This window comes from Polypterus senegalus, chromosome 18 (assembly GCF_016835505.1).
Source record: "Polypterus senegalus isolate Bchr_013 chromosome 18, ASM1683550v1, whole genome shotgun sequence".
NCBI lineage: Eukaryota > Metazoa > Chordata > Cladistia > Polypteriformes > Polypteridae > Polypterus > Polypterus senegalus.
This window is the reverse complement of record NC_053171.1, coordinates 8,993,835-9,007,899: the sequence shown is the minus strand read 5'-3', so window position 1 is coordinate 9,007,899 and position 14,065 is coordinate 8,993,835. Positions and strand designations below refer to the sequence as shown.

The 14,065-nt window shown below is 36.5% G+C and overlaps 1 protein-coding gene across 2 annotated transcripts in view; it reads right to left on the bottom strand.

Moving 5' to 3' along the window:
* The window catches only part of arid4a (AT rich interactive domain 4A (RBP1-like)), a 60,790-nt gene extending 47,042 nt beyond the window's left edge, over positions 1–13,748 (bottom strand). For both annotated transcript variants that reach the window (XM_039741090.1, XM_039741091.1), the window contains exons 1-4: positions 13,671–13,748; positions 12,677–12,726; positions 11,892–12,002; positions 1,748–1,813 (exon numbers count right to left, since the gene is read on the bottom strand). In XM_039741090.1, the coding sequence (XP_039597024.1) occupies positions 1,748–1,813; positions 11,892–12,002; positions 12,677–12,682 (183 nt within the window). In that variant the 5' untranslated portion in view covers positions 12,683–12,726; positions 13,671–13,748. The remainder of the gene's footprint in view (positions 1–1,747; positions 1,814–11,891; positions 12,003–12,676; positions 12,727–13,670) is intronic.
* Between the last annotated feature and the right edge of the window lie 317 nt (positions 13,749–14,065).

The following is a 14,065-nucleotide window of genomic DNA, read 5'->3' as shown; positions in this document are numbered from 1 at the left end:
GCTCTTAGAGTAAACCCTATTTAGCCCCACGACTATCCTGACAATGTTAGGTGCAAAACAGGAAACTGCCCTGGACAGTACGGCCAAACTTGCACGATCAAAAGTTTCAATATAGAGTGCCAAATTAACCTAGCGTGCATGTCTCTGAGAATGTGCGAGTACCTGAAGAAATCCAAACAGACACAAGGAGAATGTGCGAAAATCTATACTTACTACAACCACGTACTGAATTTGAATGCAGGACTCTGGATTTTGAGGCAGCTACACTTAGTACTGCACTACCACGCCACACCAGTTTACTGTATGCACGCAAAATAAATCCAGATTATCAGTATAGTTACAGGTTAGTTATATTTTAAAGTAAACCACTTTGAAGTTAAATTGGAAAATGAAGGAAAAAGAAAAAACCTGAATCACTATTGACCACTCTGATGCATTTCTATATTCTATACAGCAGAGGGTGTAATAATACTGCTGTATGTATACATATCGCTCATCCTTGACACAACAAGAACAAAATATTTTATTTCTATAGCACATTTTCATACACAGGATATAGCTCACCATGCTTTACAAGACGTCAAAGTGACAAGGAAAGAAAAAAAAAACTTAAAATTAGCTAAGATTAATAATAATGAATAAGGAACAAAGAAACATATAAACATGGAAACACACTTGTATAATTAGTAGAACAGTGGGCAATGTTAAAGAAAACTGGAAATCATCTCAACTGATGACAGACATCCATTACATGTAGAACTAAACTTCAGTAAATCAGGAAGTACAATCGCTTTGAAAACCCACACAAATCACTCCAAAAATTCCTTTCTTCCTTGTCCCATACGACTTTTCAATAAGAAATATCAGAGATAATGATTAAGGTTTTGATATATATCCTGTAACCTTTTTTTTTTTGTCGTGAACATGCTGGTGCCTTTTGCACTTAGCATGATGTTACCAAAACCTGATTAAACTAGACCAAAGGTTCTGTTTTTACATCAAGGAACCAACAGTTAATCAATTAGCAGCACCCTGCTCAGATTACCTGCTTAGTTGATACTGAAGAGAGGTGAGAGTACAAACTTCTACACATCATGCATGCTTTCTCCATGTTGGCATTTTTTTTTTGTTTGTTTGTTTTGCTGAACAATCACTGCCACAATAAAAATCTGTTCTCACAAGAAGTTAAATCTACCAATTTTTAAAACCTTGTAAAGACTAGATGACTGTATGTTATATCTGCATGCAAAAACCTGTAACTGACAGGGGGTAATTACTTTGTCACATGACTATATTTACCTACATCGCCCACTTATTGGGACAGCTTAGCAATTAGCTAAACAAAATCAGTTTAATGGACTGAATGGTCTCCCCTCCTTTGCCAAATTTCTTATGTTTCAGCTGTCACACAGGATGTAAAATGTTGCACTTTACCGGACACAAAAGGCTTTCAGCTCAGGCAATTTCTCAAAGATTTCATGGTGGTCACCTCAGTAGACCTCTGAACTAAAATCTTAGACCTGACCTTTTCCAATAAAAAGTGTTAATGATGAAATGCACACTTTTATATGATGGACACTAGCCTAGCAAGAGAACCATTAAGGTGCTGCTTATTAACATTTCATATATTTTCAAGAGTTTGTACGGTTAAGTGACAAGGAACCAGAATGTGTATGCTGAATGTTAATGACTACTACATATACATTTATATATTTTTGGTAGAAGACCATGATATGGTAGTACTTACCCTTAAGGGTCCTTTCACTTGGTCATCTTGCACTACTTGTGTAGAACTATCACCCCTTAAAAATACCTATTAAAAATAAAACAAAAGAGAATGTAAATTCTCACATTCTATGCATGAAGACATATTCCCCTTAATTCCCACTGGTGTTCAAGTATGTGGTTCACAATTTCATCATTCTTTATTTTTTCTGGGCCAACTTGATCATTGACTCAATGAATTTTGAGGTTTAGGTTACCATATAGACTTTGCCAATATTTTAGCGTGTCCGAGTAGGGCATACTCTTTGAAATTGGTTGCTCTTTCCTGCAGAGATTTTATTGCTGCTTTGTCCTGTCTGAACAGTAATGATCAGAAATGCTTAGTGCACTCACTGACACGATAGTGTTGGGAGTAGAAGATCCATAGATTTATCTTCTAAAGAGATTTTAAAAACACTTAATATTATGTTGACTACTTTAATTCTGAAGGTTGCCCCGAGGATGACAATACAGTACACCATCATAAAACCCCTTTGCCTATCGTGAATTTAGTGGCCATGCACCAAAGGTACTCGCATCTCTTACTGTAATACTCATTTCTTTACGCTTTGTCTTTCGCAACGGACTGCAAACAGTAAATCTGTCAAAAGGAGAAAGTCAGAGCATTGACATTTGGAAGAAAAATAAAATGTGCCTTAAGCTGTCAACCCCATTTGCAACTTTTGTTCAGACCTCTCAGTGTTGGTCTTTCTTTTATGCTTGGAATTGTAATTTTTTTTTTGTATGGCTATTTGCACTGCCACTGTGTGTTGATAAAGGATGCTGTATTTACTTTAGGCAATTTACAAATAACGTGATTGGTTTATCATGATGCCTCATTTGTTGATAAAAAGGGTGCTTTGGAATGTTGCCTGGACAGTGGCAGAGATTTCTAGCCCTACATCCTTCAACTCCCGTTTTCAAAGTCATCCATCCAAGCTTTGCACGCTTTACCTCTCAGCTCAACGAATGATTTCTTTTTCTAGGTCCTCTTCCAGCTTGTTCTGCAGTGCAGCAAAACACTATCTACAAGGAGAACCACAGGTTAAGAGCGCACAAAAGACAAAAGGTTGAAAGTGGTCACTTCTTACCAGCGAGTGTCAGAAACCGAGGACAAGCGTACAGCTTTGAAGAGAGTTGGGATTAAAACATCTATTACAGTTTTTTGAAATACATATATTAATGTCCATCTGGCTCTGCTTTGTGTACATACCAACTGGATATAATCTGTATGTGTACATGATAACTACAAAGAAATATGTAAAGCTGAAGATGTTTTATAGAGCGCTCAAGTTAACAGACTGTTGAGCACTTCAGATACAAATGTTTATACGTTAACCAGAAAGTATGATAAGAAACTTTCTCACACAGTGTGTGCTACAGTATGGAGTGCTGTACTCGTCACTGTTCATGTAAGCAGTAATACAAAACAAAGACAGACTTCCTCCAATTGCACTTTCAGCTACAGGGTTGTTTTTTGGATGTATACTTAGTGGCAATACTTTCAGGACTAAAACATTTAAGAGAAAGGCTACATGTGATTTAAGTCTTGTTCATGTGTGCTCTGATGCAAATAATTTTCCAATTCAGCAATCCATCCACTTTCTTCTTCTATTTTTGGTCAAACACAGGGTAAAGATAAGCCAGAGGAAACTGTGGAAACACTGGGCAAAGGGCAGTAACCAACCCTGGATAGAATGCCAGTTTAACACAGTATATTGTCAAACATGTATCCATGCTTATTCATTATATATATATATATATATATATATATATATATATATATATATATATATATATATATAAATATATATATAATTTTTTTTTTTTTTAAATGTGTGCGTTTGTAAAGGCAGAATTTCATCACTTGGTTTTTAAAAATCAAAAGTAAAAGTAAGACAAGTTAATGTAAGACAAACTAGACATTTTAGCTTTTTTTTGTTGTAGGACAGGGAGACAAAAAAAGAAGCTTATCCGACTATAAAAACACAAGTAAATGTGCTGCATGCAAGTTTTTTCTCTACATTAGTCAGGCTAATTCTAGACTGCTATACCATTTACACAATCAGCACAACGGAACAAATGCAGAAAGCAGAGCTTTTATGTTGAAGCCTCCTTCTAATGTGTTGAATGGGCTGTTTATCCTCCATCACACCCCATGGGAAAGTGGCTTTAGGATATCATTAAAATTATTATTCACTATTACTATACGCAAAAAAATAGGTAAAAAAAATTATTTGAATTTTACCCTGCATATGAATTCATTTTTGGAAATAGTTTTGTTGGAAATCCAATGCATGTACATTTCATTGATTTCCATTTTACACACAGACAAAAACTGTTTGAAACTTTAAAATGTTATTTATTGGCAAATTATTGTTTTATGATCTTAACCAATATTTACAGCCTTGTTTGAAATTTATGATTAATGCTCTGTTAAATGCAGGCTGTACTTTACAAATTTTAATATTAAAAATTGCATTTGAGAACAGAAATTATGAATTCAGAGAAAAAGAATCTAAATAAACTGGTATTAAAAAACTTTTCTAATAGAGCCTAAACCAATGTTTCCCATCCTGGGTCTGGTGGTCCCCTTGTGGCTGCAGGTTTTTGTTCCAACCAGATTGCAAATCAGTAACAATACCTGAGAACACTGATCTAATTTAATTAGCCAACATTATTTTTTCTTTTATTCTACATTCAGAAAAGCACAGCAGCATGATTATTACATTTATATCACATTTAGAAATATGTCTGCTTTTGCTATAGATTTAAATGCTTAACTCTCTTTTGTTGATTTCATTATATTTTACCCTTTCTCTGTGCACTTTTCCCCCTTGGTTGCATCTTATTAATGACAATTAAAAATGAGCAGAGCAGACAAGCTGGCAAAAAATATGGAATGATCGAAGTACTTTAGCCTCAGACCCACTAATTAGTAAATAATGGATTAAACAAACAATTAGAACACCTAGAAAAGTAGATTGAAATATTGTTAAAAAAAAAAAAAAAGCATTATTCCCATATAACTGCTTGGTACATTTTTATATTATATATATATATATATATATATATATATATATATATATATATATATATATATATATATATATATATATATATATATATATATATATATATATATATATATATATATAAATAAAACTTATTTTAACTTATATGCATAAGTTTTTACTAAACTTAGTTTCTAAATTCTATATTGTTCCCAAAACACAGAACTTGAGAAATAACACATCCCAGGAGTCCAACAAAAACAGAAGCTGGTTATGAACAAAAACCTGCAGCTACAGTGTGTCCTCAGGACCGAGGTTGGGAAACACTGCCCTAAACATTACCTAAAATGGCATCCAAGTCATATTATAAAAGTGAATTAATAAAGTTAATGAAGTAAATCAATGTATTGCTAAACATGATTTTCCAAGTTGCGGTGAGAAAGAGCATCAGGTGCAAGGCAGGGATCACTCCTGAACAGGACACTAATTCATCCCAAGACATAACGAACATATCCAGAGTGATTTATACAACAATAATTCAGAATCACCCATCAGTAAAAATTCACATATGTTTGGATTGTGGGTGTAAACCGATACTCAGACAAAACCTACGTAGACGAAGAGAGAACATACAAACCCTTAACAGACAATCACTAGGCCAGGCATTAGATCCATCTCTCTAAAGAGGTAAAGCTGCAGTGCGAATCAGTGTAGCGGAAAGAAACCCATTGTCAAATTACATAACTTTGTTTTAGAAGAGAAAATTAAAAAACTATGCCTAATGAAAATGGCATCAGGAACACATACCCACCAACAAGAAGTCTTTATTAAAACAAGGAAGTCAACAGGAATTCACTTAAATACATTTTTTCCCCAAATTTCAAACACTCTAATAATCCACGCTAAACCATACTAAATAAAAGAATAGCTTTTCAAAATACCAGGTCACAAAATACTATGAACAGACTCCTTTTGTGTTTTTAAAAAAAATCAAGAAACTTTCATTATTCACCTACTACACAATCACCTTTTAATAAAGCTTAGTGGTTTTGAGGGTTCAAGAGGAACATGCCGTTCTACACATGCTTACTTTTGTCACAACAGTCTAAAGGTAAATATTATACAATCAGCAGTAGCACAATAATGATCAAAGGTAAAATCTGAAACTTTCTATTATCCTTACTCCAGCTGTTTGCGCCACAGTCAACCTACTATATAGCGTTAACATGACTAGTTTGCTGACTGCAATACTGAAAATGACCAAAATACGGGGTGCTGACTTGAAAACAAAAATGTAACCTTCGTTTCCTATAAAACAAAAATCAGTTAGAACATTAGAATAATCTAGATGGGAACAGACCATTCAGTCCAACAAAACTCAACACTTCTATCCACTTAAATGCCCCAAATTAACATCAATTCTAGTCTTAAAGTTCCAATATCTCCCACACCCCAATGTGTGTATGGTTGTCTGTGTGAAGAAACACTTCCTAAAGTTTGAGTGAAATTTATGCTTAACAAGTTTCCAGCTCTGTCTCTGCATTCTTGATTAACTTGATTTATCAAATTTCACAAACCTGCCTAAGACTGGATGCTGTTCAAGTCCCACTGTAATGCTTCAACAGATTCCAAATTATCTCTAAATCCATCAAGCTTGGTATCATCTGCAAACTTAACCAGCTTGCTAATTACATTCCTGTGCAAGTCATTTATATATAGTAAAAATAGCAGAGGCCCCAGCACTGACCCATGAGGGACACCATTCTATACATGGCCAATTTTGTGCCCATCTAACACAGCACTACCTGAACATCCATTTCTTTTAGTGTGATGCCAAACCTCTCAAGTGGCACCTTATCAAGTTCTGACAGTCACAATAAATAAAATCACATGCTCCACTTTCATCGTATCCTTTGGCCTCCTTGTAGAATTCCAGCAGGTTAGCCTCCCTTGTTTAGCCAATGCCAACTGTCCACTAACAACCCTGTTCTTGCCATGTGTTGCTCAATCTTTTCCTTAATAATTCGTTTCACTAATTTACCTGTGATGCACATTAAGCTTACTGGCCTTCAGTTGCTTGGATCTCCCCAACCAACCTTTTCTATAACACGGGATAATGATTGCCATTTACTCGACTTTTGGAATTTCCCCAGTGTGCAGGGACTTCCTAAAATATGTATCAAGAGTTTATAGAGGTATTTGCTAACCTCCTTGATAAATATTATCTGGTCGTGTTGATTTGAGACTATTTTATCTAAACAGTACCTCTCCATCTACAATTTCCAAATCACTCATTTCCTCCTCAGTAGTCCCCGTTACTGGTGGCAGATTATCTACTTTCTCACATGTGAAAACCTCAAAAAAAAAAAAAAAGGCAAGTTTACAGCATCTGCTATTTTGTTGGCTGTAATTTTTAATTCCCCTTGATTATTCCTAATGCACTTCCCCTCTTCTACTGTTATTTTGAGGCTTAAATTAGGACAGAATACGTTTGGGTTGTCTTTTGCCTTATCTGCTATATTCCTCTCTAACTGCCTTTTAGCTTCTCTAATATCCTTCTTAATGGTTGCCCACAGGCTCTCATACACTCTACAATTAATACAGGAGGTATTAGTCTTATATGCCTTATACAGCTCTTTTTTCCTACTCTATATTAAACCACTGCAGGGTGGTTTAACACACCAATATTTCCAAATTTGTGTCCTGCATTATATGCAAAACCTTTTAAATCGACTCCACTGCTCCTCGACTGTCTCCACACTTAAAAGCTCATTCCTGTCTATCATCCTTAGACTTTGCCATACCTGCTCAAAATTTGCCCTACCAGGTTAAACTTAATACATTTTGGTCTTTGTATCCTCAACTCTACCCTGATTATTATAAAATACTAAATCTAAACAAGCTTCCCCCACATTGGTACTTTAACATACTGTGTTAAAAAACAGTCTCCTTCTTAAAAAAATGTCTATCCTTCTATGTTATACTTTTCCTCATCTTTTTTTTATTTAAGATTTTTATTTAAGTTATTGCCATAAGATCATAATTATAACAATAACAGAATTATTCTAGTATTAAAGAAAGCTACTTTTAAAGTACTAGGTAATTAACTTTAGCAACACAATAAACATGAGAAAATTGGAATACCATCATACACCAATTGTTCCATTAAGAAAAGAAATGTTAAATGCACATGCACTGCTAAAAAAAAAAAAAAAAACACACACTGATCATCACATAATGTAAACATGCAATTTGCATTAATCCCAAATTTTCAGTTAGTACCTTTCACCCTGGCATTTGAACGAAAATCTGCAATTATGTGGATCGACTTAAGCAAATGAAGGTTATTTCTCTCAATAAAATCAGTAACTGAAATTCATGTTTGTTTCAAGTTGAAAAAGTTTTTGTAGAAAATTATTAAAATCTGGGTTAAAAATTCAAAGACTATCTACTTCCATATTAAATTCATTCAATGTATTGCTATACTGCACTCTTTACAGAGAGTACCCTTTTGGCACAGTAACTAGGGGACACAGCAGTTAGTACTGCTGCCTTACAGATCCAGAGCTCCAAGTTTAAAATCCATTACAGGTCACTGTCAGTATCAAATCTTTACATTCTCACCGAGTCTGCAGAGGCTTTTTTCAGGGTATTTTAGTGTCTACCCAAATACTCAAAGACATGCAGCTTAGTATAACTGGCCCTGCAACAACCTAGAACCCTATCCAGATTATACAGGCTCTGGCTACACACACACACTTACTGGATTAAGTGGGTATGAGAATAAATAATATATGCACTTATAAAATGATAACAATAAAGTATAAAACCTTACAATACTTAGATACATTTGTGCCTTTGTTACTTTCTCGTATATTGTAATCATCCAATAATTCAATCTCGAGATTTTGATGAATCTCTACATTTTAGACCTCCCCAGAGTCTGAAAATATCATTTTTGGAATTATGCCTGTGTGTATATATATATATATATATATATATACATAAACACGATAACTTGAGAATACTTTGAATAAGGTCAACCAAATTTTGCATGCATATATTACATCCAAAACTGAAGTTTCTATCAACTTTTGTGCCACTCCAGTTACCTTACCTGAAAATTAATACAGCAGCAAGAATCCTTTAAATTATCAAAAATAACTTCTTATACATATAATAATAACATGACCATTTTTTTTCAGTTTACTCATATGAACAACTCATCCCTACGTCTGAGTAAATGAGAAAGTAACTAAATAATGAAAAAAACAGCGTCAATGGTCAAATGAAAACAAATTCATGCTTAATTATAAATTCTTATTAACGCAAGAACTGATATATATAGTCAGCTGATGGCAGAGGTGAGGAAGGCAAAAATCTCAGTCAATTGCACATAAAAGTAGGAATGTGACCATGAACGTGCGTTAACTGGAGACAGTGCTCTTGACCCAACGATGATTTTGCCAGAAGTATGTATTAAACAATATGTGAGCAAAAAAACTCTTCATTTTGAGCACACGACTGGATAACTGACACGTGGTTTATGTGACACGAGTGACATAAGATTTTTTCCTTGTCATGGACATTTTCAAATCATTTGCTGTTGTAGAGGACTGATCATCATTCTGCATTAAAACATGAGATTATTTTTTTTCTTGGCCATCAATACAAACTACATGGGGTAAGTAACATTATACACACACACACACACACATATATATATATATTAGATTAAAGTATTCCTTTAAATTGCACTTTTTGCTAATCAGACGAACTTGTTAAGGTAGAGACACTGAATGACAGATTTGCTCTACCAAAAGAAGTTACTAACATAAATGTAAAATTAACGTCTCGCACAACATATCTGACCAATCACAAGTAATTTCACCTGAGCTTCTCCGTTGCAACATTCCTACAGTCCCCTAAAGTGCAGACTGTCTACACATCTAATGTTATCATTTGATTAAATTGGTCTGTGCATAAGGAGAATTCAAAATTTGCCTGCACCTTAAATTCAGCTCTGCCTTCAAGCACTTCTGTCCACATGAATTTAGAAATTGAAGTGCCAGGCACCAGACAGCTCCACCAATTCAAATGAAGGATTGTTCAGAGGAGCAAATATTTAAAAAACGAAAAGGTACTCTTTCTCACAAGATGAGAAACAAGGCTGTCTGTTCCACTGATGACAACGTAAGCTACTGAACCAAAAAATAAAAAGGTTGCTCCTGGAAATGATGTGCAAGTAAAAGACTACAATATGAAGAATCATGTTACGTTGTTAATCACCACATGGCATAATCTGACAGTGACTGGAAGCATTTGAAATGTTCAACTTAAATTATAAATACACATTTAAACATTTTCTAAATTTGGAAATTGACGTGGTACCCTGACTGTAGGTGCTCAGCTACCATTGCTGTGACTTAAAAAGAAAACATTGGCGGAATTACACATGGATGAAAACGATTTAAAAGGCAATGACAGCAGTGATAAAGTGTTAAATTTAAACTCTAAAAATCAATCGGTACATTGTGCATATATGTATACTCTTTGCTGTTCAGAGTATAAAATGAAGTACAAACCCCAACACTTAACTGGACTAAGAAAATGTGGGTCATAATATGACCCGTCAATGCGCAAAAGGCTACTTTGATTTAAATGCATCAAACAGTTCTGTGCAGATTTTGATCCATGCTTATGCTTCTTCAAACTTTTACATTTAAAACGCGTTAAAACTATAGAGTATGCTAGAAAGAGAACCCCCCCTCCCCAAACTAACAGGTGAAGGGAAACCTTAACAATACAAAACCTCATTACATTACTAAAAATTGATCTGTAGTTGTAGGACAATTTACATAATGGGAAACATTTAAATTTAAGGTTTCAACTGATATTTAAAAAAAAAAAAAAAGAAACTAAATATGCAAGATTTTACCTTTAAAATTACAATATAAACAGAAGGGGTAGCTTCTGCTACATTTGTTTTGATATAAATGTTAAATGTACAGTTCACAAGATGATAAAAGGTCATTTGCAGGCTTTATTTACTTTGCATTAATACTGATGTTCGATGTATTGTATGTTTCAGTTACCTTAAAAGACCTGTTTTTTTGTGAAGCGTTACGTATCACTTTTGTTTGTTAGTGACAAAAATTGAACTGCCTGAAGTAAAAAAGTAAAATCATGGCATAAAGGCCCTCGATTTGTTTCCTAGCTGGAATGTCTTCTATGATATTTTTGCCAGCATTTTCTCTGTATTTGTGTATGTTTAAGTTTACTCATCATCTTAATCTGTCTGAAGTCCACTTTCAGGAATTACCATGCATAATCCCCAAATCCTTTCCCTCCACTCATATTTACCTTAATAAATGACACTAAATTATCATGAATGAGTTAGCAACTTCAGGGGTATGCATTGTGATGAAACAAGCTAGATGTCTACTGCTTTACAGCTATCACAGTTATGCTTATTTGGCATTATGCAATCACATGTTAACATAGCATTGTAAAACCCTACAAATATATTTCAGGGTCACAGGGCACCCACAAACCTATCCAAGAGGCGAAGATTAGAACAATGCTGCTAGGGCATCTGTCACCACCACCAACCAGGAGTGCAGATTCGGCTGACATGACATGTGTTCCGATCCTCCCTCAACATCTCCAAGTCTAGCTGTCTCTCACAAGGCCCATTGTTTTAAAAAAAAGTTAATACTACTCTCATATAGACTACAAATAGAGAAAAAAGCTACCACTCTACCTTGGTATCCCTGAGAAAATAACATTTCACTTTCCAGAAACAAACTTTGGTGTACCCAACTCTAAGCATGTAGTGTATGCAACCAACACATCTTGGCCTCAACTAAATTCAAGGCATACATTCCATGAGAACGCAGCTATTTCAGCTTTCTATGTTAACAGATCAAACATTCAAATAGTTCAGGTGTTCATCTGCCCAACTGTGCATCCCGGGGACCGATTTCTTGAAAATTACTTGTGGTATCTATAAGCTCACAAACTAAACATGAATACAGAATTCTCATGTAATGGTTATCAAGAGCAGCTACATCGAACAAGGATCACTTGCCAAGCAGAAACAGTCATTCTTACCTTGACTTTTACATGCCTCTTCACCGATTTAATCTTTGCCTCACAAAAAGCTCCTCTGTACTTGGCACTCACATCGGTTCCCACTGTAAGATAGGCAGGCTCATCCACTGCCTAAATGGAAAAAAAAGAAGCAGCACAAAATGTTTTATTATAATTGCAACTCCACACCCTATTTTAAGTGTGCAAGAGCTTCCAAGTGATCAAGAAACAGACATGCAAGGACACCTCAGATTTAATAGTCCCAAGTACATGCAGTTATATTAAAAAGCACAGCAGAGTTTAACACACCTCTCTGAAGATGGAATGAAAAGTAAAAGGAAATTTTGAACAAAGTACACTATTCCCCCTCCCAAAGCAAAGCTGACCCAAATTTCACCAGTAATTGCAAGCAGAATCAAACAAGTCACAATTCTCTATGTGGGGTGCTACCATACAGATCAACTGCGACTGTCCCCAATATTTTTAGGACAGCTATGTAAATGATGTACACGATTTAGCAAAGGTGGTCACCCAAGAGTCTGTGCAGTGCTTAAGATAGACTCTCTTGATTCATAAAAAGCCATCTATTGACAGATTTAGAAGGCAAGTCCAAAGTTTAGCAGAGAAGCTGCCACCCCCACTCATCCTCTGCGCAGCTCCCTCCCCTCGCTCGCCAGAGACCTCATTGTCATCCGAGCAGAGGGCAGCACAAATTCGGCGTTTCCAAGGAAGGAAAACCGAAGCAAGTACAACGTTTTAGCGATCAAATCAGAAATCCCAACTGGGAAAAAACAAAGACTACTCACCTTCATTTTAAGGGTTATTTGAGGGATTCCAGCTCGAAACCGTGCGATTTCTGGAAAAAGGAAAAAAACATTATAAGGAAAGAGTGAGTGAGAGGGATCAGACGTATTTATAATTCTGAAAGTTAAACAAGAACACGGTAAAAAATATATATACAAATATACACACACACACCGATCGCATCGTGCTGCATCGCCCAGCACTAAATGAGGGTTTCCTCGGAATGAGACGTGCACTCGGCGGCGGAAGGCCGAATACGATGCTCATGGGGTCACGACAGATCCGAGCCCGGGAAATAACACGAAAGCAGAGCAACTAAGAGACGTCGCTTCTGCCGGGCGGGAGATGTACTTTTAAAGACTACGGTGCCGCTTCCCGCTTCTCTCCCCAGTTCTGTCTGTGTCACGTCGCCATTGCGCTCTCTCACTCCCTCCTCCCTCCCTCCCTGCTGCACCATGTCAGTTTAACAGGCAGTGGTGAGCCCGGCCACGGAGGTGTGCCTCGGCGCATTCCAGGCTTTCTCCTTTCAAAAAGCAAAGTTGCAACTTTCATCCAAAGGAAGGGTTGTTTGGCGCTTCTCGAGAGAAGAAGCGAGTCCGCTTGCCTTCCGTGCCTCATTTGTGAGGAAAGGGGAAGGTTGCACAGTGCCCAGATGCTCCGGAGTGTTCGGGGGCACCATTTAGAAACCTGCTATTCTGACTTTAGGTTAAATATGGTGTCCCTACGTCGCTCGTCGCACTTCTTTCCCCAAGAAGGAGCGTCTTATCGTTTTGTTTATCAAGACTCCACAACGAAAGGCGAATTTACAAGCCTACAACATGCCGAATGCGTCTTGCCATTCAATTCCTCCAAATGTCTCAACGTCTGTTCTCCCAAACTACTTCAGATTTCCTTCACTTGCGTCCCATCCTACCCGCAAGTGTCTCCTTGCGGCATCAATGCGTCGGAGTTCTCCCAAACATATTGTTTTAGTAAAATATAAATCAGCCTACTTACATTCTCAGATTCGACTTCTCCTCACTTGCCAGGATCGGAAAGCAATAAGCGAAATAACAAGCTGTTGAGCCAAGGTATGTTTCCTCGAAACCCGATTGGCTACAAAACGCAGCCGTGCTGACTGTAGGGAATTATGATTCGTCGAGAACGACTAAAGACTGCATTGGAGCAAAAAAATTGCTCTCAGCGCTCAGAGGTGTACTGCAGAACGCCGTCGCCTAGACGGATCTCTGATTGGTCGAAAGAAAGGACCCGTTGTAATTGGGTGGTCGCTTCTCCGAAAGCGCCCTTTTCTGTGGTGCGATTGGGTTACATGTTCTCATCCACATTTTACCGCCCGAGTATAGCCATTGGTGTCGCTAAAGTGAAAAGGCCCGGCCTCCTGATCTGATTGG